General features: G+C 37.2%; 1 protein-coding gene across 1 annotated transcript in view; it reads right to left on the minus strand.

Annotated features, from left to right (window-relative positions):
• Nucleotides 1-26,146, minus strand: part of LOC130234025 (transmembrane protein 132C) — a 68,818-nt gene that overhangs the window by 1,181 nt on the left and 41,491 nt on the right. Inside the window, exons 6-9 of the mRNA XM_056464302.1 lie at nucleotides 10,802-11,007; nucleotides 3,791-4,055; nucleotides 869-1,060; nucleotides 1-788 (exon numbers count right to left, since the gene is read on the minus strand). The exon at nucleotides 1-788 is cut by the window's left edge and continues 1,181 nt beyond it. Coding sequence (XP_056320277.1) covers nucleotides 1-788; nucleotides 869-1,060; nucleotides 3,791-4,055; nucleotides 10,802-11,007 — 1,451 coding nt within the window. The remainder of the gene's footprint in view (nucleotides 789-868; nucleotides 1,061-3,790; nucleotides 4,056-10,801; nucleotides 11,008-26,146) is intronic.

The following is a 26,146-nucleotide window of genomic DNA, read 5'->3' on the forward strand; positions in this document are numbered from 1 at the left end:
TCTCCATAATCAGTTTTTGGCTTCTCATTGGGGATTTCCTCTTGTGGAGGGTAGTTATTGTAGTTTACTAAATTCCCAGAAGCCTTCCCAGTGCTGAACATCGAACCCTCAGAAACTTCATTACTATTCCAGGAAATTCCGGTATTCCCGTCACTCCCGGCTTTACCCGTACTGAAGAAATTTCCACTGTTTAGAATATTCCCAGGTTTACTGACTCCAGCCGAGGCATCGTTAGCTCGCTCCACTCCTAAATCATTGGCGATGCTCACAATGGTTGATTCTCTCGATGTGGACTTGACTGTGGTGGTAATCTTCGTCAAGGCACTTTCCTCTCGCTCAGACTCTGAATTTCTACTGGAAACCTGTTCTGGAAGCTGCAGCTTCTTCTCAGAGTCCACCTCCTCACGTTCATCTTCACGCTCGCTGCTGTTTTCCTTCCCAGAGACACCCGAACTGAGTCCTGTGCTGTTTGCGGTGCTATTATTGTTGGCGCTGCTGTTTTCAGGACGTCTGCTGTTTGCCTGGAACTTTACCGTCAAGCTCCCACTGCCCACAGCTAAAGTGCTTTTGCGCTTGGATTTCTGACAGACCTCACAAATAGTCATCTCGGCTCTTACCAGCGTTCCTTGCCCTTCACCTTCTGCCACAACAGTCATAGACGAGTCCTGCACAGAGATCACACCCTCGTCCAATGAGGTCACAGTCAGACGGTAGTGAGCAGGGTCATAAATGTCCAGTGGGGTGAGGGAGCCATCGCTAAATTGTAGCCAGGAGCTCAACACCGCTTCCTGAAATGAGATTAAAGTGTCATTTAGCAATGTTGGTTAAGAATGTTGGTTAAGGTTACAAAAGTGGGTAGTGCAATGACCTGTTTAGGATTGCTGAGAACTTCCTGTGTGGTTGCTGTGGCACTAATGACTCGATTACTTCCAGTGTTGAGCTGAAGGTTGAGTGTGAGACCACTGATCAACTGCAGGCCCAGTTCAGTGATGGTCACTCTTTCTTCCACAACTTTCACTGTCCTCTCTGCCAGGATGGAGTCTGACAGCGGGGAAAGGACCTAAACAAATGAAGACACCAGGTTATAATGATTTGATGCCATAATGATTTGATGTCTAACCAAAAATATATGTTGACAAATAGGGAGTATTTTTCTTTTGAAGATTTATTAATTTTTTTTTTTACATATTAACTTTATCAATATATTGACTGTTTTTTAAACATTTTTACTGAACTGTACCTTAAAAATGTCCTATGATGTGACAAAATGTATGATTTATCTCCATTATTGGCAGTTTTGGGCACGTTCCTTTAAAAGAGTAGTTAGTTATAGCAACTAGTTACTTCTCACAAATAGTAACTGAGTTAGTAACTGAGTTACATAATTATAAAAGTAACTAATTACCAGGGAAAGTAACTATTGTGTTACTATTGTGTTAACAAATCTAATTTGTCAAATGAATATAAAATAAATAAACATTGTACACTAATCTACACTATTTTAATGTTGTTGTAGGACAATGTAAGAGATAATGGCAGCATGTCCTCAACGATATATCAAGATATTATTTTGTTTAATTCTGTCTGAGTAATACGTTTTTTCAGTGAAGAAAAATAAGTTCTATTTGCATTGACATCGTGGCTTCATCTCACCTGCGTAGCCACTAATTTTGTGGCAGCATGTGACAACGTGAGGCGCTTCATTAGATTAGAATTACTTATCACTCAAGCAGAAAGACTTTTTTTACAGGGCATAAGTTGCACAATACATTCTTTACTTTTACGTCAATGAGGGAAAAGTAGTGCTTATATTTCCTGTATGCAAACGCTATCTTTGAACTTGTTGAATTTGCCATCGTTCTGACTCCTGTTCGTTGGTGTGTGCCACTGACTGTGCATGTGCTTGTGCAGCCTGATCTCATAAGGAAATGTAACTAATTTAAATTTCCTCAGTTTAGTGGTTAATTTGGACAAATTTGTTCAGTCAAACGAAAATGTATGATTTTAAAAGGTGTGGCACCCAACCCCACCCCTAAACTCTACTGTCATTGGGTGATGAGCAAAGTGTACTAAAGTGGACAAAATCATATGAATTCATATGAGCCACTAGATCAAAAAGTTACGAATTGCCATGAGATCGTGTTGGCTTGTGTGTGAACACCCGCACTACTGGAAATGTACTCTATCTAAGCCAATCATCATGTTCTCAGTTTCACCACATTCACAGACACACTAATCATCATAACTTGTTGGTTATGTGTCGCGCCCCAGCCCCAAACACTCACACTCACACACACGCACGCACGCACGCCAGAGAAAGAGACGTCCTATGGCTGAGAGAGAAGCTGCTCACATGAAAACCGCTTCAGTGTTCTCAATTATAGTAAGTCACATTTTATTGTCAGTAATGGTAAGGCATTGTAACAGGGAAAATAATAATTTATTTTATTACTCGTTACAGAAAAAAACGTATTTATAGCATCATTTATTTATAGCGCCGTTTATTTATAGCGCCGTTTTTTCCATCACTGATTATTGGACAGTTTTCTTGATCAAGTGATATTTTTTTATATATTAAGCTATATCAGCTTTTTTTTCTCCATGACTTTGTTGGACACTTTCAATAAATAGGTGTCACACCAAAGGACAACAATATGTTATATATGGTTATATAATCAATGTTATAGTGGTTTCAAAAAGTTTAATATGTGAACAATTCTGAAACAAAAACTTAACAGTTGCACATCATGGACCTCACAGAGGCCTTTAGTCACATGATCTTGAACAGGGTCCTTCAACTAGAGCCTGATTTTAAATTAGCATATAGTGTCACACCAAAGGACAAGTTCATATGTTTTTAGAAATATTTAGTTGAAAAAAAATGTGAAAGAAATTCACTTGTATAATAAGGCCTGATTTAGTTGATTTTAGAACTTTATTTTTATTCATTTATATATACTTTTTATTTTAAAACTCAATTTTTAATAGTTTCACTTTACTGAACTGTGATTGAGACAGTCACACAATGGGATAGTTTTGAGATTTGTCTCAAAAATGTACAAAAAAGTAAATGCAGCAGTTTTAAAACAAGAGATCAATGGAGGACAAAGACATGTTTGGCCTGTAATAGAGGCCAGCTAGCGAAGTGCTATGCAGGTAAACTTCACTCCTCTGACCTCAAAAGGTTTAGTCTCCTTGTTAGAGCAACTAACTCCTATGCAAAGAATCGCCGGTTTGATCCAGGCTCAGAGCGGGTTGGGTGCAGTAGGACCAGTGGGTTACACATGGGCGCTCGTCAGGGATGGGAGTGAGGTTTATGGCGTATAATGTAGGCCAGCTAGTGAAGTGCTATGCGGGTAAACCTCACTCCTCTGATGTCAAAAGGTGCTCTAGTGACAGACATTAGGGGCAATGGTCTTTAGCCTCCTTGTTAGAGCAGCCAACTCCCATGCAAATAATCGCCGGTTCGATCCCAGAACAGACCGGTTTGGGTGCAGTAGGACCGGTGGGTTACAGACCATTTACTGCATTTTAAATGATGACAATACTAATACATTAATTTTTGTCATGTGTGACAGTGAAACTGCAACGTCCACAACCCATATACTGTATATGCTATTGGGTGTATTACACTACAGTTCTTACAGTGGACTAAAATCCAACAGGAACAAAAAAAAGCTGCTGTCTGAAAGTGTGCGAATACATTTTGGCTTGACTGTACTATATAGTATGTGTGGCCTGGTCAATCATATATGAGCCAAAGTCAACTGATCAACTGACGGAATTGTACCTTTATAGTAGTGGTGCCCACATCTTGTCCTGACAGCACTCTGCCTGCCTGCAGACGGACAACATTAGGGTCCTCCACCTTCAGAAAGTACCGCACCAGCCTGGTCACATCCACTTGCCAATCAGAGCCCAGAAAGAAGGCCTGCGGCTCCCGAGGGTCTGATTGCTCTGCCACAAAGTGTGTGAGGACTCGAATCAGAGCATGCTGGAACTGCAGCATACAGCCACGGCCTTTGCGCTCTTCTTCACTGCTCCAGCCTGCTTTACTGTTGGGGAGAAAAAGATATTACTAGTAACCCACTTATAGTCATGTATCTCCATCTGTCACCTTTCCTTGTCTTAATAACAGCTCAGATTAGGCCTGTGGTTAACTGTGGACATGTGGTTCCAGGAACCCACATGTACACATTTATATAATTCAAATAATGCGGAAAACACTGGAGAGAATATATCAGACATTGACTCGCTTGATTGGATCAAACTGAATTAAAGAAGGGATGTTTCTGTCTGATGTAATCCATTACACAATAGCATTTAACCTACGCTGTACCTTACACAGTCTTATTCACAATTTCATAATCTACTTGACCCTTACGAAACTGGATTCATGGCCTGAAAGCATTTTCTGGCTATAATTTTATATCTCCCCATAAATGGATTGTATTAACGCTATTTTGTCTTTACAATCAATACACCCATTGTATGTTACGTAATCAAGTTTTATAATACAAAGCGTGGATGTTTCAGATTATTCCCTGCTATTGTGGAAGCTTTGTGTTTGGTAGATAAGGTTTGTTAAATAGGGTATTGAAGACACTCTAAACCAGTGGTTCTCAATCTTAAAACTTAAATTTGTCCAACAGATAAGATGAAAACAGGATCTACTTGTATTTGTCTACACCCAAAATGATCAAATATGAATAGAAAAACAACTAAAACCCTTAATTTAGTTGAGAACACAATGATCAAAATTAGAGAACAGTAACTGTTGTAACATGAAGCTAGATTACTAAAATGTCTGAAGGTAAAAGTAGCCGAAAATCATGTGTACAGCTTTGAATGACTTCAGCTCATGCATGGCCACAGGACATCACTAATTTTTCACTGGACATAACTAGTCTGTCCCGCACTGATCTGCTGTGATCTTAATCAGTTCTTCTACAGTCTCTTCAGTTCAATGACTGCAGTGAATTTATTAGCCATAAATTTGTCTGCAAGGATTGTCTTGCAATTTTCAATAAGGTTAAGGTCAGGAATATAGGCTGCCATTTCATTATTTCAATGGTTTCATCAAATTATTAAGTGTGCTGTGTGATGGACTCATTGACTGTTACATTTGTATCCACACTTGAAATTTTAGGGGATTTTAATGAGTTAGTGACATTTTAAAGATGCAATACTATAGAAATCAAAGATCTGAAAAAACAACTTCTCTTTTTTAATGTATAAAAGGGTCATCTCTTACTGGTGATTACAGTCCAGCAATTATCCATGGTTATATGATCGAACAGGTGGATACCTTTAAGAATCTTGGGGAGGTCATTGACCTTATGCTGAATTGGAAAGCCCACATTGACACCGTCTGCTCAAAGTTCTCAAAGTCAAACAAAGACTATATTTTTTAAGGAGACTCAGACTGATTGGTGTAAGTAAAAACCTCGAACAAATATGTTGCTGTTTTATCAAGCGGTTTTTGGATGTTTACTAAATTATGGTATGCAGACTTTGTATGGCAGCCTTTCAGTTCAATCAAAACACAACTTGCATGTCTTGTTAAATTGTCATGAAAGTGATTGGTGTAAGAGAGTATACATCACTTCAGTCAACCTATGAGTTGTTGGTTTTTAGGACTGCACAATTAATAGCAAATGATTCAAATCATGTTTTATTTTCAATGTACAAAGTACTGCCAGTGGGGAAGTGATAAAGAGTTCCTTTGTGTTAAAGTAATCATTGCAAGAAGTCATGTCCTTTAGCATGGTTCTGTAAATTACTTAGAAGCAATTTTATATCTCATTATTGTTGGTAAATGTTACATGTTGTCTTATTTTTGTATGTGTACTGAGTCTAAGACAAATGTGCTGTTTGAGTCCAACTTAACTCTTGGTCTTCATCTACACTCTCAGAGGGTTCCAGTGCCTTTAGAATGGCTCACTATCTTTCGAAGTCAGTTAGGGCATACTGTGAGTGTGAGTGTCAAGCTCAGGCATGGTTCACTTGGCCGGCCCTGGCGTGGTTGGAAGAGGTGTGCCAGAGCGCGGTTCACTTGGGCTTTGGCGCGGTACACTTGTAGTTTGAATGCAAAGCGCGCCTGAGCCCGAAACTGAAGACGAGACGTGACTTTTATGGGACTGTTTCATATGTGTTTATTAATCATTCTTACTGTTCAATGAACGCAAACTGTCGTAGATTATTAAAGACATAACCCCTCACTGCACGACAGCTGCACCTTCAGCAAACCTCCTAATTCCTGCAGCACGAGGACTTTATGGTTGTTTATGACCGTCAAAAGTCGCGGATCTGTTTGGCGAATTATTAGACTGCGTCATTGCATATCAAACGACTAAAACAATGTGACTAAAGAAATCTCCTCTGTGCTGAGCGAAAGCTCTTACTGAACAGTGCATCATCGATGACGGAAGCGTGCCCAGGCCCGAATGTAATGTGACTGCGGTCCGTCAGGGGAGACGGGAGGGGGGGAAAGCGTGCTTTGGCCCGGTTCAAAACAACTGTATATAGTGTGAGTACGCCCTTAGACTGTCAGTTTAATATGGTTTGTAAGTCAATTAACGAAATTACCACCAAATTCCAGATCAGATCAGTGCTTTTTCAAACATCTCATTTAAGCATTTTATTAAGCTTTAGAATACATGTAATTCTTAAAACAAATATTTAAGATTCGCTTTTTTTAGTCTTGTTAGGATACCTTAAGCTTTGATTCACACATCAAAATGTTGGATATTGTAGGTTCTAATTTTGATTTTCATTTGTATACATTTTGTGTTTTCAGTAGAAGCAGGCTGAGACTCATTTGACTCATCTTGCACCACTTGTTTGGCGCACACACCAAGGTTTTGAAGCCATGCAAGTGTTTACACTTACTCAAATGAACCACACAAACAGAGTAATCTAGTTTGTATTAATTAACCAAACCTGCCAACAGCGAACACAACCTAAATGCTTTAAAACTAAATCCTTAACCTTACATAAGCGTACTGTCAAATCAGTGAAGCTCACTTTTGGGGTCTTCTGTGTTCCCTATCTATTACCTGGTACATTTTTAATATTACCTTGGATGAAGTTCCAAACGAGCTTTAGAGTTACCAAAACAGTACATATAAATACCGATGAACACAAATTAGTCTGAGAGAATCGTGCCAGTGTCATCACCAGCATCATTGGATATCCGCTGTAATTGTTTAGTTAAAATAGCTTTTTAGTGTATGATTGATATTAAAGTAGGGCTGGACGATGATTCGATAATTATCATGATATATAATTTTTTGATAAAACGATAATGGCAGTTTGATAAGTGTTCAATAATGTTTATGAATGCGTAACGCTGCTCAGGCGTTTTTGCAGCCTGTACTTCTAAATGCCGCACGTAGTACAGTCACAGACATTGTTGACAAGAAAACTTCAGTATGGAGCTACTTAGCTTTTTGCAATCTGACAAAAAACAGCAACGTGCACTGCAAACTGCACCTTGTATTATGACTCGTGCCATCAAAAAGACGCAACACCGCAAACCTGTTTCATTTAAAACAATGGCACCCTTATGAAGGTCCTAAGAAATTACAGACCCAAACATGTGTTGGTAAACCAGCGCAACTACCCAGCAGAATCTCATGTCATTATTTTTGAAAGCCGTGCCTTACAAGAAAAAAAACGAAAAGACAGACGAAAGATATGACAGACAACGCAATCTCAATGAACACTGGATGCTTGCTGTAAATTACAGACTGCATTATTTAAGGGCATTTTTTACGACATTGATAGGATCTTTTGTTGTCAAGCTTATGTTTTCTTTTTAATATTAGGATATTTTATCTGAAATCTGTCATACCACTATTGTCCCTCACCGATGGTAAAATAACCAGCCTTTATATATTTAAAGGACATCATCACCGAGAAGAAATCAGATGCTCAAGACATAATCTTTAAAAATAAAGACATATTAAAACTGCAGCAAATATATAACAGTGGATCATTAATTAAATCCTTATTTTCCACGGAGCAAAACGTCATCCGCACAGTTGTGTAAGACGGGCACAAACAAAAATATATATTTTTCTTTGAAAATGTATCTTTTTGCAACGAATTTCATTTTGTATGATGTGTAACTTAATTCTAGTGTATGTTTTGTTGGTAAGTTAACTACAACATAAACAAGAAAAACGAATAACATCTCAGGTGAAGCGCTATATGCTTTAGCGCCAAAACATTCCATTAAACAGATTTCACTGTTTGAATTTAATTCGTTTAACCAATCGGTTTAAATGAGCAGGACAGCCAATACAAACTATTCGCAGCACTGATAGTATCCTTAGATTACCTCAGAAAATGAACTCTGTTTGAAGGATAAGAGAACTCAGAAACTCGTGCGAATGGAGAGGCTCCCCGCATGTCTCGCTGTGATGCGCAATTTTTGAAATGAGAGTGTGCATGGTCCTCTTCGTGCCAGTCTGTCAGATAAAATTGGTTAAAACCGACATCTGCGCATAACATGGTTTTATGCATCCCGCAATATGTCAAGAGAGTGAGTCCATAAGTTAAGGTAACCTGCACACACTTGATTATGTAATGCATGGACGCGTCTCACAGTGCAAAGCATAACTTAACCTTTAAATGTCCATGCCATCGATTAGGTCTATGGATTAAAGGGTTATTGACAATAAATTGATCATCAAGTAATCGTTAACATCCCTAAATAAAATATAGTAATATAGTATATAGATATTTCACCCTAAATTCACCACACTCACTATTAAAAGGACAGTTCATCCAAAACTGAAAATTCTGTCTCCACTAACTCACCTTTTCTTGTTCCAAACCTGTTTTATGTATTTTTTCTGATGTATACAATAATTTATTGAGTAATGTCTTTGGTTGTTGAAAATTTAAACTGTAAATGCTGAAAAAGGATTAATTGTTCTTTTATTATATTTTTATTTATATTGACAGACAGCTAAAACATTTTACAAAAATGTGTTAAATCAGCTGCGCAAAGGGACTGGCATGCTAAAAATCCTTTAAAAATAAAAGATATAGCTGACGCCAGTGGTGTAGTGGTTAGTGCGTCGACACATGCACTCTGGTGCTCACGGCGACCTGAGTTCGATTCCCACTTCGTGGTCGATGCCGATCCTTCCCCTCTCTCTGCTCCCCATGCTTTCCTGTGAATACTCTACACTTTCCTATCCATTAAAGGTGAAAACCCAGAAAAAAAAATTATAATAATAATAAAAAATTAATAGATATAAAGATTTGACATTTATCGTGATAATTATCAATATGAACTGATAAAAATTATTGTGATAATTTTTTTTTTTTTGCCATATCGCCCAGCCCTATATTAAAGTGTCTTTTCTTTTCCATTTTGCCTGCTTTTGAGTTCATTGTCTGGCATATGTGTGGACAACGGCACTGGAAAGAAAACTATACTGTATAGACTATTTTGAGGGACGTAAACCATAACATGGTCCTAACGTATTTCTCGTTTTACATTTTTAATTTCCATAGCTTCTGAGAATACAAAAAAAGGTCCACATATTGATAAATAATCTTGTAATAGCTGTTTTAATTTTAAGTCATGATTGAATTGCCTCTTGTTGCCAATGACATTGCCACATTGAAATGGTCTATAAAGGCTTATGGAGAGACTAGAAGTGGCCTGTGCCTCTCGTTTTAAATCTCTGAAAACACTGAGATGCATGGCAACCCATTACTTCTGTGCTCGAGCTGTACTATAACAAAGTGGAGTGGAAAAAGCACACAACTTTTTAGAGTACAACTTTTTCCCCCTAGCTGTACTCAAAACTTGACTTTAAAATTGAGTTTCATACAAAATGCATGTTTTGTTACTAGGGGTTTGACAAGACGCTTACTCCATGAGATGAGATAAGACATTCATTGGGTTCATGAGAACGAGACGAGATTTTTACACTGTTTTTAAGAAATCTTCAATGATGAAATACATGAATAGAAAATATTTTATTCAACTGAAAAAAAAGACAAAATACAAAATTATTTAGGTGCTTTTTTTTTAAATCAACTTGTAATCAATGTTATTTTTACTTCTATATTAATATGCAGTAAAGGACATGCAAACACTGCAAAATATTTAGCTAATATGTGAATGGAAAATAGATTTTTATTCAACTGAAAAATATCACAAAATACAAAACTATTTACGCGCTTTTTAAATCAACTTGTAATGAATGTTTTTTTACATTCATTTTAATGAATTTTTCCATAAAGGACATGGAAACACTGCTACACTGATGTCGACAGATATGCGTGTCTTAAGGAGTTCGGAGTGCAGAGAAGTGTCAAACATACATTTCTGCACTGCACTCCAATAATGCGACAATAAGTCTTAATTCGATATGTGTTTACGATGATTACGACTTTCAGCATATCTAAAGTGCAATTCCATCGTTATGAGCCGCGCTTAATGTGTGTGGCTGCAGTTGTAGCAGCTTCTGCTTTTGAACGCAGCAACCTTTGAACAGCAGCCCATGCAAACGAGTGACGTGCAACTCCGAGGCCAGGCTGAGTTGGCAGATGTGTGCAAAGCACTTGATGTGCGATACAAATCCAACCCTGCCTCCAATCTTAAGTGCTAAATTCACCCTCACGCTCCATTATAACATCACAACTCACGAGACAACTTTTCACCTAGATGAGAAATCACATCACGATTTAGTCTCGCGAGATTTCGTCACATGCCTATTTGTTACCATATAACTATAAACATATGTATGCTAATGTGATGACAGTATGCTCGTACCTCTTGGTGGACATAATGGGGATCCTCCAGCTCTTGATGGGACTCAGTTCTGAATCAGACACCTCGATATCCAGTGGCAGACGAGGGAACCAAACCTTCATCTCCAGCTGAGCGCTCAGGTAACTGTAGGTGAAGTTCACCAGCATCCTTAATCGACCCTGGCTTTCTTTTCCATTCACGTAAACAAAGTCACATCTGTCGGACACCTGGGGGGGGCATCCAAAAAATTTAGTTTACACTATTTATAACTGCAGTGCACATGGCTATTCGCAGTGTTTTTCATGTTCAGCTGGATTGGAATGCATGTGTGTAAGAGGATTTCTTAGTGCTTAGTCCCAGTGCAAACATGCAATTTTGGGAGCAAGTTTAATTTGGAGTTTTAGAGCTACTTGGGATTGAATTACTTTAGTAGTAATTTGTTTTCTATATTAACAAAGATATTTAAAGAAAAATAGAGATGTAGTAAACCTTGTTAACTCGATTGCACTCGTGCTGTATGTAGCCTTTGGAGGTTTACTGTCACTTTTGAAATATAAGACATGGCACTGGGAGTCTCAGAGACACTTAACGGTTCGGCATGGGCTTATCAAATGCATGCCGCCACATGATTAAATCAGTTGTATAATTTATGGAGCAATTAAATTTTAACAAGATTGAGGAAGGCATGCAGGGGTGACTTTGACCACCTTCCTAGTGTGTTAAAAGAGCATGTTAGCTTCGCCTAAACGGGTTAGTGAGTATGTGCTGTGTTTATGAGTTAATATATCTAGTGTGTCAGTTTGGCTTGCTGTGATTGGCAGTTTTATACATGCACAGCTATAAACACCATGATTACTTACATATACAGGATTTAGACGGATAGCAAATGATGTGTTTATGGGTGAATAAGATGGTATAATCCATAATACTGAATTTATGCTTTTTATTTTATCCTATTAGTCAATTCGCATGGAATCCAGTGCTTCAGATTTCCATAAATGATTCAGATTGTCTGTTATATAGAAAATCCCATATATCTTCTATATATTTTTCTTTTGTTATTATTTGAAGTGTACGATGAGATGAGAGTGTACAAGTTTAAAGTATAACTAGTTACACACAATAAATATGTCATTAGATTTACTTTTTTATGGTAAGTGGTTGCAAACAATTTATATGGGCTGAATATAAACAAATTAAATTGAACATTACTAAATTATTTTGTTTTAATTCAGCCCATTGTTACATTCCATGATGTTTTGAATGTATCATTGTATGTTGTGTTTGGTTTCTTTTCTCCCTCTCTCTTTCTGTTACCTGTTTCGCAACCAGGGATGGAGGAGAGGAAGTTAATTGGTTGCACCTGCGGCTCGTTGCCCTGCTAGCTTAAAAGCTGACCAGTTGAAAGCATCAGTGAGTACGTTTACATGGACACCAATAAGCTGCGGTCACAGTTTGTCTGTGCGAAATTCTATCGTACGGCGCTGCGAAAAGGGGCGGGATTAAACAAGATGATTAGACATTAAAAAAGCGAGCAATTGGTCCTTGTTTTAAATTTCTGTCTAGAGAGGTCATGCTTTGATCCTCGATTGATTTTACGCAGTCAAGTGATGCGATTTTGCAGGTCAGAGTTCTTGACGCTCTGAAACTTGACGCATGACCTTGCGTTTCCAGTCTGACGCATTCGCGTTGCGTATGAATGGAAGTCTATGGGAGGAAATGCCCAGTGTGACCGCAGCTAAATACGATTTTTATACGATTAAGACAATACTATGATTAAGAGTCTATCATGTAAACCAGGCGTAACCAACCCTGTTCCTGGAGATCGAATTTCCTGCAGATTTCAGTTGCAACCCATATCAAACACACCTGCCTGTAATTATCAAGTGCTGTTCAGGTAAATTGTTTGCAACCACTTACCTCAAAATAAATAAATTAGTAAATACAATGAATCATATTTTTCAGAGTATAAGCCATTCCATACAACCAGGCTCCTTCATAAACAATGTAGAAAATATGAGTATAAAATATGATATCAACTCTCTGATATATGCAAGTGTACTATAGTTTGAAGGTCCAGGCTAGCTTTGTATAACACAGTATTTTACCATGTTTGAATCCATTCCACTCAATACATTTCTCTTCAAAATCACTGTAGAAAATGCCATAGTTCCATGTATGCCTGTTTATTAGTTGCAAAATCAGTCCTTACTAAAGTTAATAAGCATAAATAAAGACTAATATTTCTTCAACTCTTATTAGTGCTGAATTTCCATGAAAGGATTTAGCTTTAAAAATAAAAAGAAAAGCTGGATGCTGTCTTGAATGTACTGGAAATTGTGCTAGCCCGCGAGTGAAGAAGCTATGGCTGTTTCTCAATTCCAAGAACGCAGAGAACGGACTTGCATTCTTGTGGAGACCGGTCTTGCCAGGTGTCCTCAGAAGAACGAACTCAGGAGACCACAAAAACAGACAACGTGTCCTTTGAGAAATGAGATGCTACGTTCTTCCTGATGGTCACATGACCTTCACGTGTTTTTTAATGGAAAATTATTTAAACATTACAGCATTCATACAATGATTTATTGTTTTTCCCTTTTTCAAAATCTATACTATGCATAAAAACATTATAAATATATGTTGCACAATATAAAGAAAACAGATTTTAATATGAATTTCAGCAAACAAACACCTTTAATGTGTTTATGTCTTTTTTTAAGATTTTCATGGTAATGTTTATATTCACTGTTTCATTTAGGGAAACTCCTGAGATAAATAAGTTATCTTTCTGAACTTTAATATTAATCCTATATGAAATGCTGCACTTCCCACCTCCAGTTGCAATGACTTCTGGAACTTCTAGAGCCAGATCGGTGCTCAAGTCTGCATCAGTGCGTCCTCGATATTAAAAACACATCTAGGAAGTTTCATGCGTCCTCTGTTCTTGCGGTCTTGAGTATTGGAACTGAACTTTGGCAGTTGACGATAACGTTACACGAAAACACGAGGATGCAAGACCGCTGAAGAATGCATATTGAGAAACAGCCTTTGTTTATGCCTGATACATTGGCTCTGGTGTAAACACAACAGGAAGCTCATGCACAAAGGCTCTGAATTTTGTGTTCCAAAAAATGACAGCCGATAGGGAGACTAAGTAGTAGTTGCAGAACTTTACTTTATCTGGCCGCAGGTAAAATATTAATTGTTTACTGGTAGAGTAGTAGGTCTGAGGAGAGAGCAATGGATAAGAGAACTGGAAACTCTATAATTGGCATTATTTATTACACCTCTCTTTGGAATCAATAATACACCACATCCGGATTTTATTCCTACTACTCACATTCATATTAAATAGTACATACTTTTTAAAATGGTCGCAAAGTTTTTTAAACCAAATGTGGTACCATTTACAGAAGCAGAGTCAACTTCAGCACAGGAATCAACTCTTTTTTTGTTGTTGTTGATGTTATGTGTGGTATTTGCTCATGCCCACAATCATCACTTTTACTTGATGTTGTTTTGTCTTTTATCTTTTCAGTTTTTTTCAGGTTGATTTGAGGACATCAGGCTTTAAAATGTAAGGAAGCTGATCTCTCACTCATTCCTCCATGCTAACCACAGTGTCTGATGGCTCTGTTGTTGTGTTCTCCTTTGTACTTTCATTTTGACTACAGTTTGGTTGACTTTAGTCTGCTTTAGGTTTGTTTGGTTATTTATTTAATATGTTGTTGAGCTCCCCATCTCCCGACATTTTGGATTGCTTTGATTATTACTTAATGATGTAATGTAACATAATAATATAATGTAACATTATTTGTCTATAAATAATTCAGTTGGAGAATTTTGGCTGATGTTTATATAACATTTTCTTAAAATCATGAGCCTTATTTAAGTAAGGGCCATAACAGTTGAATTTGTTGATTTGTATCACTTATTAGTTCACTAATTCTCTAATTCTACTGTAGTAAAATGGTGTTGGGTGCAGTAAGCACTCAAAAAATGACTTTAGCTGCATGTTCAAACCACATATTAAAAATGAGTTTAAATGACAACACCTTTATTTTGTAATTTTTGGATGATAACTTTTATTTTTAATCTACAAAAATTTGTAAAAATGATTAATCTAATCTATTTGTTTTAAAACAACATGCGTAATTGTATGGATCCAGGCATTTTTTTACAGCGAGGAATGAATTTTGACACTTATGTGTAAACTATATCACTTACAAATAACTAATAGCAGGCATGTTGACTACAGATTGTTATTACACTTACATCCGTTTTATAGTTTACCTAATAATACAGTTAATGTTACAGTATAAAAACAAGCAATGTTATTGTAATGCAGTATTTATTTGTTTTTCCATTAACACATTTCCTATTTTTGTTCATAATTCAATCATTAAAAACTCACACAGACAGTATATTGAAGTCAATTATTGTATTTTTGTGTGTACCGGATGCTATTTTAAATATCATTTTCATTTCTGTTAAAGGGGTAGTTCACCCAAAAATTACAATTACCTCATTATTTACTGTCCCTCATGTGGTTTTAAACCTGTATGAGTTTCTTTCTTCTAGTGTTGACACGATACTGGAATTTACAGCTTCAATACAATACGAAAAATATCGATATTCGATATACCATTTTACCACAAGGAATAAATTCCACCACAACATTTAGAGAATACAAATTAAGTAAAAAGAAAAATAAACAAACTATGTCATTGTTGTAAATGTTGAAGCATTTCTAAAGTAAAATTAAAATTTTAAGGTCAAAATTATTAGCCCCTTTAATCTATTTTTTTTTTTTTGATAGTTTACAGAACAAACCATCGTTATACAATTTTGCCTAATTACCCTAACCTGCCTAGTTAACCTAATTAACCTAGTTACGCCTTTAAATGTCACTTTAAGCTGTATAGAAGTGTCTTGAAAAATATCTAGTCAAATATTATTTACTGTCATTGTTCTGCCCTCACTCCGGTGTCTCTCTTCCCAAAGTTAGACAGACAGATAAACTCTTTCCAACACGTGAGATTGTGGGAGAATGCTGCTTTATTCCATGCCACATTGAGTATGTTGAAACAGAGTGAAACTATGTAAAAAGATGTACATAAAATGAGCTATAGTTATCTATGTACATAACAATAATATCTGAGATAGAATATAAATACAAACAGATAATAAACTTACAGACAATGCTTCTACAGATGATCACAGGATGAGAGGATTGTAAGTGACTTCTTGTGAGGTGTTCTTTTTTAAATGAGGCAAATAACTGATTCTAACTGTCAGAATGTGTCTATGGCAACAACAATTTAAAAGAAGCTAAATGACTAGGCATTAAATTATGGATTCTAAATACTAATATTTAGTAGATGATCCAGCACACTCCCCGCCTGACATCTAAAGGATGTCATTACTATTGTCCACTTAGTTGAATTTCTGACGGCAACAGAAGGATTGTGTCAGAGATGGGCCGTAGGTAGACTTTTGATATTCCATCTTTTATTCTCTTCACCTCAACCTTCCTGACTCTTCCATCGTTTCCAGGGAAGCTCTTGAGGACAATGCCCATGGGCCAATCACTTCTCTTGGCTTGATTGTCCTTGAGTAGAACTATGTCTCCTTGCTGAAGGTTACGTTCCTCTTTTTGCCACTTTCTACATTTTTGTAGAGTGGTTAGATACTCATTTCTCCATCGATGCCAGAAGGTGTTGGCTAAACTTTGAACTTGTCTCCATTGGCGAATATAGAGATCGTTTTCCTTAAAGGTTCCAGTTGGAGGTGTAAGTGCACCAGTCTTTTGTGTGAGAAGTGTTGCTGGGGTTAGAATGAGAGGGTCGTTTGGATCAGTAGATACAGGTATTAATGGACGAGCATTTACAATAGCAGAAACTTCTGCCATGAATGTGATGAGAACCTCATGAGTGAGTTTTGCTTGACTGGTTTTTAGCAACATAGAATCTAGGATACGCCTGGTGATACCTATCATGCGTTCCCAGCTGCCTCCCATGTGTGATGAGTGTGGTGGGTTAAAGCTCCATATGCATCCATTATGACTTAAGAAATCCTGTATTTCCTCGTCGTATGTGTCTGTACTTATTTTCAGTTCTTTGCATGCCCCAACAAAGTTTGTTCCACAATCTGATCTTATCCTTTTAGCTGGTCCTCGAATGGAGAAGAATCTCCGTAGTGCATTTATGAAGCTTGAAGTGGTCATAGCTTCAATCACTTCAATATGTATAGCTCTTGTGCTCATACATGTAAATAGTACTGCCCAACGTTTGCTGTTAGCTTCACCTCCTCTAGTTCTTCGTGCTGTGATCTTCCATGGTCCGAAAACGTCAAGTCCGACATAAGAAAAAGGAGGATCAGTACTCAACCGGTCTACAGGCAAATCAGCCATCTTTTGTGTTTCAATCTTGCCTCTCAGTTTGCGGCAAGTTATGCACTGATGAATAACACTACCAATTCTTCGTTTGCCTCCAATAATCCACAGACCTGCAGCTCTTAAAGCACCTTCTGTGAAGTGGCGCCCTTGATGTTGAATCTGAGAGTGGTAATGTCGAATGAGTAAATTTGTAACATGTGTACGACCAGGTAGAATTAAAGGGTTGATTTCATCCTTCTGAAAAGTTGATTGGGATAAGCGACCGCCAATCCTGATTAGGCCTGACTCATCTATGTATGGGTTAAGATTAAAGAGAACACTGTTCTTGGATACATGTGTTTTTCTCTCAAGGTTCTTCAACTCATCCTGAAAGGTTTCCTGTTGTAGACTATGTATTACAAACTCCTTTGCATTCACTAGATCTTCTACTGAATGTGGTTTATTACACACATGCCAGCCTTTGCATTCTTTTGATTTGTTGTTTTTGCTGAAGGAGTGAGCAATGTGTTTTAGCCTTGCAATAGTGTGTATCAGGCGTTTCCAGTCTGAAAACTTCTCAAAGTATGTAGTTCTAAGCCTACTGGACACAACTTTAGTTGCACAAATGCTGACCTCAGGACGAATCTCAGTATCGGATTCAGGATCAACTAAGTTTACTGGACTTGAAGATGTTTCCGGTTCAGTTGTCTTGTACAGGAAAGCAGGCCCCGTCAGCCATGTGCTGTTCATTAAGTTTTCAGCCAAGATTGATCTTGAACCATGATCAGCAGGGTTGTGGTTAGTGGGGACATACTTCCATTGCTTTGGACACGTGGATCTTCTTATACGCTGTACTCGGTTGTTCACATACACATAAAATCTTCTTGAATCATTGTGAATGTATCCAAGAACAACCTTACTATCTGAGTAGAAGGTAATGGCATCAAATTTGACATCTATCTCGTCTATAACAGTTTCTGCGATTTCAACAGCAAGCACTGCTGCACACAGCTCAAGTCTTGGAATTGTAATTTCAGGACGTGGAGCTAGCTTGGCTTTTCCACAAATAAACCCAATATTTATTTTTCCATTTGCATCAATTGCCCTGAAATAAGCAACAGCGGCAATAGCAATGGTAAAAGCGTCGCTGAATACACACATTTCCTTTCTCTGTGTATTGTTGAGAGTACTGGGGGTGTACGTCCTCTGGATTTTCAATTTTTTCAGTTCTTCCAATGATTCTCTCCATGTTTTCCATTCATTGAACATCTGTGCTGACAAAGGAGCATCCCAGTCACATTCCTCTGTGGTTAACTCTCTAAGCAAAGACCTCCCTTTAATGATTACAGGGGCTGCAAATCCAAATGGATCAAATAGGCTGTTTATTGTCGATAAGACTCCACGCCTTGTGTATGGTTTCTCCTCATTTGAAACCTGAAAGGTAAAACAGTCCGTTGAAATGTTCCAGCTGACTCCTAAACTTCTCTGCATATGTGAAAGGTCTGTACCAAGGTCTAAGTCCTTCAAGTTCTTTGCTAAGTCACTTTGAGGAAATGCTTTCATCACTTCTACTTTGTTTGATGCTATTTTATGTAGGCGCAGATTTGAAGCTGCAAGCATTGCTTTAGCATTTTTCAAAAGTGTGATTGCTTCTTGTTCCGTGGAAAGAGACACCAAAGCATCATCAACATAAAAGTTCCTCTGAATAAACTGTCTTGTCTCTGAGCCATATTCTTTCTCTCCTTCTAGGGCAGCATTTTTGAGTCCGTACATGGCTACAGCTGGAGATGGACTGTTGCCAAAGACATGTACTCGCATTCTGAATTCTGTGACTTCATTTTCTAGATTGTTGTTTTCATACCAAAGAAAACGCAGGAAGTTACGGTGATCTTCTCTGACAACAAAGCAATGAAACATTTGCTGGATATCAGCTGTTATGGCAACCTGTTCTTTTCTGAAGCGCAGTAACACCCCAAGTAAGCTGTTGTTCATGTTGGGCCCAGTAAGTAGAATGCTGTTCAAAGACACTCCTTGATATTGTGCACTAGAATCAAAGACAACCCTTATTTGATCTGGCTTTTGTGGATGATATACCCCAAAGGTTGGGAGATACCAGCACTCATCATCTTTGGAAAGAGGTGGAGCAGGTTCTGCATGTCCGTTTTCAAATATTTTGGCCATGAACTCTAGAAAGTGTTCCTTCATTACTGGTCGTTTTTTCAATGTTCGTGTAAGAGAATGCAGACGGTTACTCGCCTGCTGTCTGTTATTTGGAAGCCTTTGGCGAGGGCTGCGAAAGGGAAGTGGAGCAACCCAGCTGTTTGTTTCGTCTTGGTAGACCTCGCTTTGCATCATCTCCAGAAATGCAATGTCTTCCATAGATGGAGCAAGTTTGTTGTCATCCTTTGTTGATTCAAATATGTCTGCTATTTTGCCTTTTGTGTGTGTTGTTGGAAGTATTTGTTCCAAAGGTGGAGATATAGACGTTTCATAGTCATTGTAATGGCTAAATTTCTCTTTGATTTGGATATTGTTAACACACGGTCTCATTTGGCTGTGGCGTCCATTCATAAAAATGTTTGTCTTGAAAGTATTAACTTCAACTGGTTTGTGGGCACCATTCAAACAAACATCTCCTACTATTACCCATCCTAAAGCTAACTTCTGTGCAAAAGGAGTATGTGGAGGACCATTGTGCTGTTCCAATACTTTGTGAACCTCAATGATATCTCTCCCAAAAAGAAGAAGAATCTCTGCCTCAGGATCAAGTAGAGGTATGTTACAAGCTATGGATTTCAGATGAGCATGGTTCCAAGCAGCATCAGGAGTAGGAATCTCAGCTCTGTTGTCAGGTAGCTCATTGCACTCAATTAGTGTGGGAAGTTTGAAATGAATACTTTTATCAATTGGTTCTACAATGAATCCTCTTGCTCTGCGGCCTAAGATTTCTGATGTACCTGCACATGTTTTCATTGTGTACGGAGATGCTTTTTCTGTGATATTGAATTTGTCAAAGAAATCAGACCTGGCTAAAGACTTGTTACTCTGGTCGTCTACAATAGCATAGGCTTTCAAATTTACATCAGGACTATCTTTGCAATATACATTAACTAAGCAGATCTTGGAGCATGATCTTCCTCCGAAACTATTCCCACAGACCTTTGTGCAGCTGGATGTGGCAACAGTTGTGTCGTGGTTTTTATTGTCCTCCCCGCCATGCAGTAAGGAAGGGGAAAAGAATTCTCTTTTGGTCCAGGGTGCTGGGCCAGGATGAAGAGCTGCTACGTGTTTTTCACTGTCACACTCTGAGCACTGAATTGTTGCTGTACAGGTCTTTGCTTGGTGTGATGTTGAAGAGCAACACCGGAAACAGATGAAGTTTTCTTTTAGGAAAGTTTTACGTTCATCAAATGGTCTTTCCCTAAATCCTCTACATTTGTGAAGAGGATGTGGCTTCTTGTGAATTGGACAGCGTTTGCTGACATCTTCTTCTATCAACATAGACTTTGCTGAAGGAGAATGGTCTACTTCTGTCTTATGCACCATAACATGTGACATTTTGGCTCTGGAGGTCATCTTCTGCTCTGTAGTTGATGCGTTTTGTGCGGAGATTGTAAAACTGGGGTCATTTCTCATATGCGCTTCATCTCTAATGAAGGTAGAAAAAAATGAAAAGGGAGGAAAACTGACATTGTGTTGTTGCTTATATCTAGATCCTTGTTGCATCCATTTCTCTTGGAGGGAAAATGGCAACTTTTCAACAAAAGGAGCGATTCCACGTGCAGTGTCCAGGTAAGACAAACCAGGTAGGCAACCATCTGATTTTGCAGACTCAATCTCTAACAGCAAATCTGCTAGCTCTCTGAGACGTTGGGGTTCTTTGTTAGAGAGCTTGGGAAAGCAGCCGATTTTATTTAAGAGTGCAGATTCTCTTGCTTCAGCAGAGCCATAGCATTGTTCTAACCTTTCCCAGATTCTGGTGAGTCCTACATCAGGGCGATTAATATGAACTGACCTTATTCGTCGAGTATGCTCAGCTGATTCAGGACCAAGCCACTTAGTTAGCAAGTCAAGTTCTTCACAAGGCTTTAAGTCGAGGTCTTCAATCGCATTTGAAAAGGTTGATTTCCATGCCCAGTAATTCTCTGGCTTGTCATCAAATTTTGTAAGTCCAGCAGTAAGTAAGTCTCTTCGTGCTAGAAACTTGGCTAAATTTAAAATCTCTTGGTTTTCAGGCTTGGCAACATGCATCTCATTTCTCATATTAGGTGAGTAAAACCTGTTTGAATTATGACATTCAGATGGTTGAGAATAATGAGGTAATGTACCTTGATGTCTTGCTGGTTTTTTAGGGTTTCTGACCGGCTGAAAGCTGTCATCTGGGTCTTGTGACTGAAATATTAGCTCATTGCTTAAAAAGACATGTTGTGGTGTTTCTTGAGAACATTTGGGAAATTCTCTATGAGATGGAAGAGCATTTTCTTTGTCATCCGAATTAAGCAAAGGTGTCACAATCTTTGATTCATAATGATTCTGATCATTAACATATTCTTCAGTTCTTTTCAGTGAGCTGAAAGTAGATCTTGTTGGTTTGCATTCAATCTCAGATGAATCTTCTATGTCGACTGCATTAACTATGGCTTCATAGGCTGTAGCTTCAGCTAAGGCAGCTTCTGCTTCCTTTTCCTGCTGGAGTGCTTCTAATGTCGCTTCCAATCGTGTTTTTTCTACTTGAAGTTGTGCTTTCTTTACTTTGATTTCAATTTCCCGTTGTGCATATGCTGCTCTTGTACGTGCGGCTTCAGCTTTAGCTCGTGCCTCTATTGCAGCAAAACTGGCTGTTGATCTTCTTGAATGTGCTGATCTGGATGATTTAGAGGAGTGTGAATGTGAACACTCTGACCTGGTCGCACAGCTCACATTTTCCTTTGATAACATTCTTAATGTAGATCCATTCAGGAGATGAGAAGATCATTCACTGTTGTTATATTCTCTGTTTAGTGTATCTTTTCACTGATGTAATCATTGTTGAGTATGTCTTTTCACTGTTCTGCCCTCACTCCGGTGTCTCTCTTCCCAAAGTTAGACAGACAGATAAACTCTTTCCAACACGTGAGATTGTGGGAGAATGCTGCTTTATTCCATGCCACATTGAGTATGTTGAAACAGAGTGAAACTATGTAAAAAGATGTACATAAAATGAGCTATAGTTATCTATGTACATAACAATAATATCTGAGATAGAATATAAATACAAACAGATAATAAACTTACAGACAATGCTTCTACAGATGATCACAGGATGAGAGGATTGTAAGTGACTTCTTGTGAGGTGTTCTTTTTTAAATGAGGCAAATAACTGATTCTAACTGTCAGAATGTGTCTATGGCAACAACAATTTAAAAGAAGCTAAATGACTAGGCATTAAATTATGGATTCTAAATACTAATATTTAGTAGATGATCCAGCACAGTCATCATGGCAAAGATAAAATAAATCAGTTATTAGAAATGAGTTATTAAAACTATTATGTTTAGAAATGTTTTGAAAAAAATCTTCTCTCCGTTAAACAGAAATTAAGGACAAAAATAAACCGGGGGCTAATAATTATGACTTCAACTGTATGTCAACAATCTGATTTTAGGATTGAAACAAAAGATTAAATGATCTTAATTTTATTATTAAGGGAGGTTACCTATTTTAACTTTAGAGATTTAGCAAAAAGAGACAACACGCATAACACCAACATCACGTTAGCGAAGGTGTATTTTTGTATTATCATTATTCCAAAGTATGCTAGATATAGAAAGAAGTTTTGGTTCCAGCCACAACAAAGAAATAGTGCCGATGGTTCGGACAAAAACTAGATTAACATGGAAAAAAATACAAAAGAGCCTTGGAAATGAAAAAGATTGTGTTCTGTTGTATTTGTACATTTGAATCATATCTGCATGCTACTAGATTATTAAAAAAAGTAAATATCCAGATGGTTATTTAACTAGGAAAATATACTATGGAATTCAATGGATCTCATCAACCACCATGTTTTAAAATATCTTCTTTTGTGTTCAACAAAAAAAGGAAAAATGAATAGGTTTTGAACAAGTGAGTGGTTTATTTTGTGGTGAACTATCCCTTTAATTCAACTTTTTAACACAAAATAAACACATGTGTTTAGCGCCATCACCCGACCATTAATCAATGATTATTTTATTGAAGAACACCTTTGCTCTCATTTATTTAATTCTACATAATTGTTCAATCACAGCTGCTCCTTGTGGCTTTTCCCCACTCGAAAATTAGGCCAAGGACAGCATATTGGTAATGACGTTGATACAGAAGCTATTTATCATTTCAAGCTAATGTGAAGGCTAAATTAGTCTCATTTGGACAGATGTGTTGAAAGAGTATTGTTGTAATAAGGGGATTAAGGTTTTATAATGGGTAAAAAACAGTTTGTAATAAAAAAACGACAATCTTGGCCGATTATTCCTTATCATGCTTTAAAATTTGTAAATGGTGTTTCTACATTTATCTCAGTATAATTGATGCATGTTGTAAAAGTATTGTTACACAACAATTTATCACAAATCTATGACTGAGTGTTTCCCTACACCATATTTCCAACAAACAGTCACAAATAATAATGGAATCTGAGACTATGGTGTAAAAATGGAACCTACAATCTTGTTAAGAGTCTTTTGATATCTGGTTATAATTGTGGCGATTGCCAAATATGTATTGTAATCTTAAAAGATTGTTTTTTACTTTCATGCCAAAAATCATTCTAATATTAAGTAAAGATTTTCCATGAAGAAATTTTGTAAATCGCACACTATAATTATACACTGTAAAAATGGCTACTGCTTTATATGTTTAAGTATCATTTAATTTATATCAAATTAACTTTACAAGATTCTTCAGCCTCTTAAAACATCAGGTTAAATGTGTATTACTTAAAAGAAAATGTTGAAAGCCTGATTATTAATGTATTAAGTTCGAGTAACATAAAAACATGTTGTCATGTTTCTTTTTGATCTTAACATCTTTTGCAGTGTACCAAAACTTAATTTTGATTATTAAATATTTTAGAAAACTTTAAAGGTGATTTTCTCAATATTCAGATTTTTTTGAACTCTCAAATAATTGCATCTTGGCCAAGTATTGTCCTTTCCTATGCATAAATTACAATTATTCCAAAAATTTACCCCATGACTGGTTTTGTAGTTAGGGTCTGACTCCATCACATTTTTCCTCCAAAGCAAAATAGCAGAAAACAGAAAAAAGGAGTGTTTAATTTACCTCATCAACAATCTAGATCTAGTTGAAACAACATGGTTCTTATAATGGATACATGACAATTTTACTAGGACTTCAGGAATCTGTCAATGACACACTAGTCCATTTATCAAGCAATGCATTTACTGTTACTGCAAAAACCTATGCCACTGTAGAGAAGCGCATCCCAGAGCAGTTGGAGTAATATAAAACTCATTGTGGATCTGGAGTGTAGCGATTATAGAGCACTTAATGAGGAGGTGACTCCACTCCACCTGCTTATGCTGTTCCAGACTGACTTTCGATTTGTGTACTTCTTTGTAACGTTTAGACCTTTGAGACTTTGCCTGTAATGGACCTACTTTACTGGTCAAGATGTAATACAAAAAGAACTTGTCTTGACTTTAAAGGAATGGTTCATTAAGAAAATTAACATTTCATAAAAGTTTACATTCAGGCTGTCCGAGACTTTCTTCAGTAAAATTTTTTGCTGAAACAGATTTTTAGCTGAACTCAGCATATTTAGCGTTTCATAAAATTCAAGTCAGTGTTTGCTGTCACTTGAAGATATATCGAGATCTTAAGTACACAAAATTGTGTTCGCTGGATACATTTTTCATAACATTACTACCTGTAATTTACAGCCTCGGGCAAACAGCCCTTTGTGAGTTTATGAAAATCTGGAGCTTGAGATTTCTTGACATATGATCGGTACCAAAATCAGATGTGTACTGAGCTGACTCCATTGCCATAACTATGGACTCTCAGTCATGATAATATTGATAATAATATCATCTTTTGGCTTCGAAGACCTCAAAACATTAATCAAATCTATGGGATTAATTTTGTTTTGTATATGCATGTATATGATCTTTATTTTAATGCTAAATGACTAAAAATAATCATACATGACAACATGGCACCAATTGGCTTCTATTAAAGTGATGAAAGTCTTCAATCAAAAAGATTTTAAGATGACATAACGTAATCAAACTCAAGTTGTTTAAAAGTAGTTCTCCAACTATGGAAGTCAATGGTTATCAACTGTTTGATTATCAACATTCTTCAAAAATGATCCCATTGTGTTTAGCAGATGAAAGAAACATACAAATTTGGACCGGTTGTTATACCAGACATGCTGTATGAAGCAAAGTCCCTCTTTTCTGTCATGTCATCAGGTAGCATTAGAATTGAAATATGTTATGGGACTATTGTGCAGCAGTTATTATAAGGGATGAATAATCCATTGAATATTTCATGACTTTTCCTAGGTTGATAAGTGAAGGTGGTAATGCTGTTTATGGGGTTATTTGATTGATCTTACATGTACATGTTACATGTGAATGTTAATGTTGAGTGTGTTTTATTGCAGCTGATCTAAAGCTCACAGTGTGCGATTTCAGCCAGTATTTCGTGATCTTAGACAACTTTTGTTAATCCTAAAAGATTGCTACAATCCAGGCTTAAATCTGTGGTCTTTAATTGTTGGATTGACATGTTCACCAAAAGCCAGTTAATGGCCACTGCGATCAAATTTGGCCTTTTTTCCAATAAAATTCTGGCAGTGTCAGAAGATTTCTGATATGTTCCTGCAGTGTGACTTGTCTTATTGCGGCAAACCAAAAACCAGCAGGAGAGGCTGAAGCGGATGATAATAGCTATGTTTCCATCCATCTATTTTTATGCACATTTTGGGTATACAAACAAAAAAA

The sequence above is a fragment of the Danio aesculapii genome, chromosome 8 (genome assembly GCF_903798145.1).
Source record: "Danio aesculapii chromosome 8, fDanAes4.1, whole genome shotgun sequence".
Classification (NCBI taxonomy): Eukaryota; Metazoa; Chordata; class Actinopteri; order Cypriniformes; family Danionidae; genus Danio; species Danio aesculapii.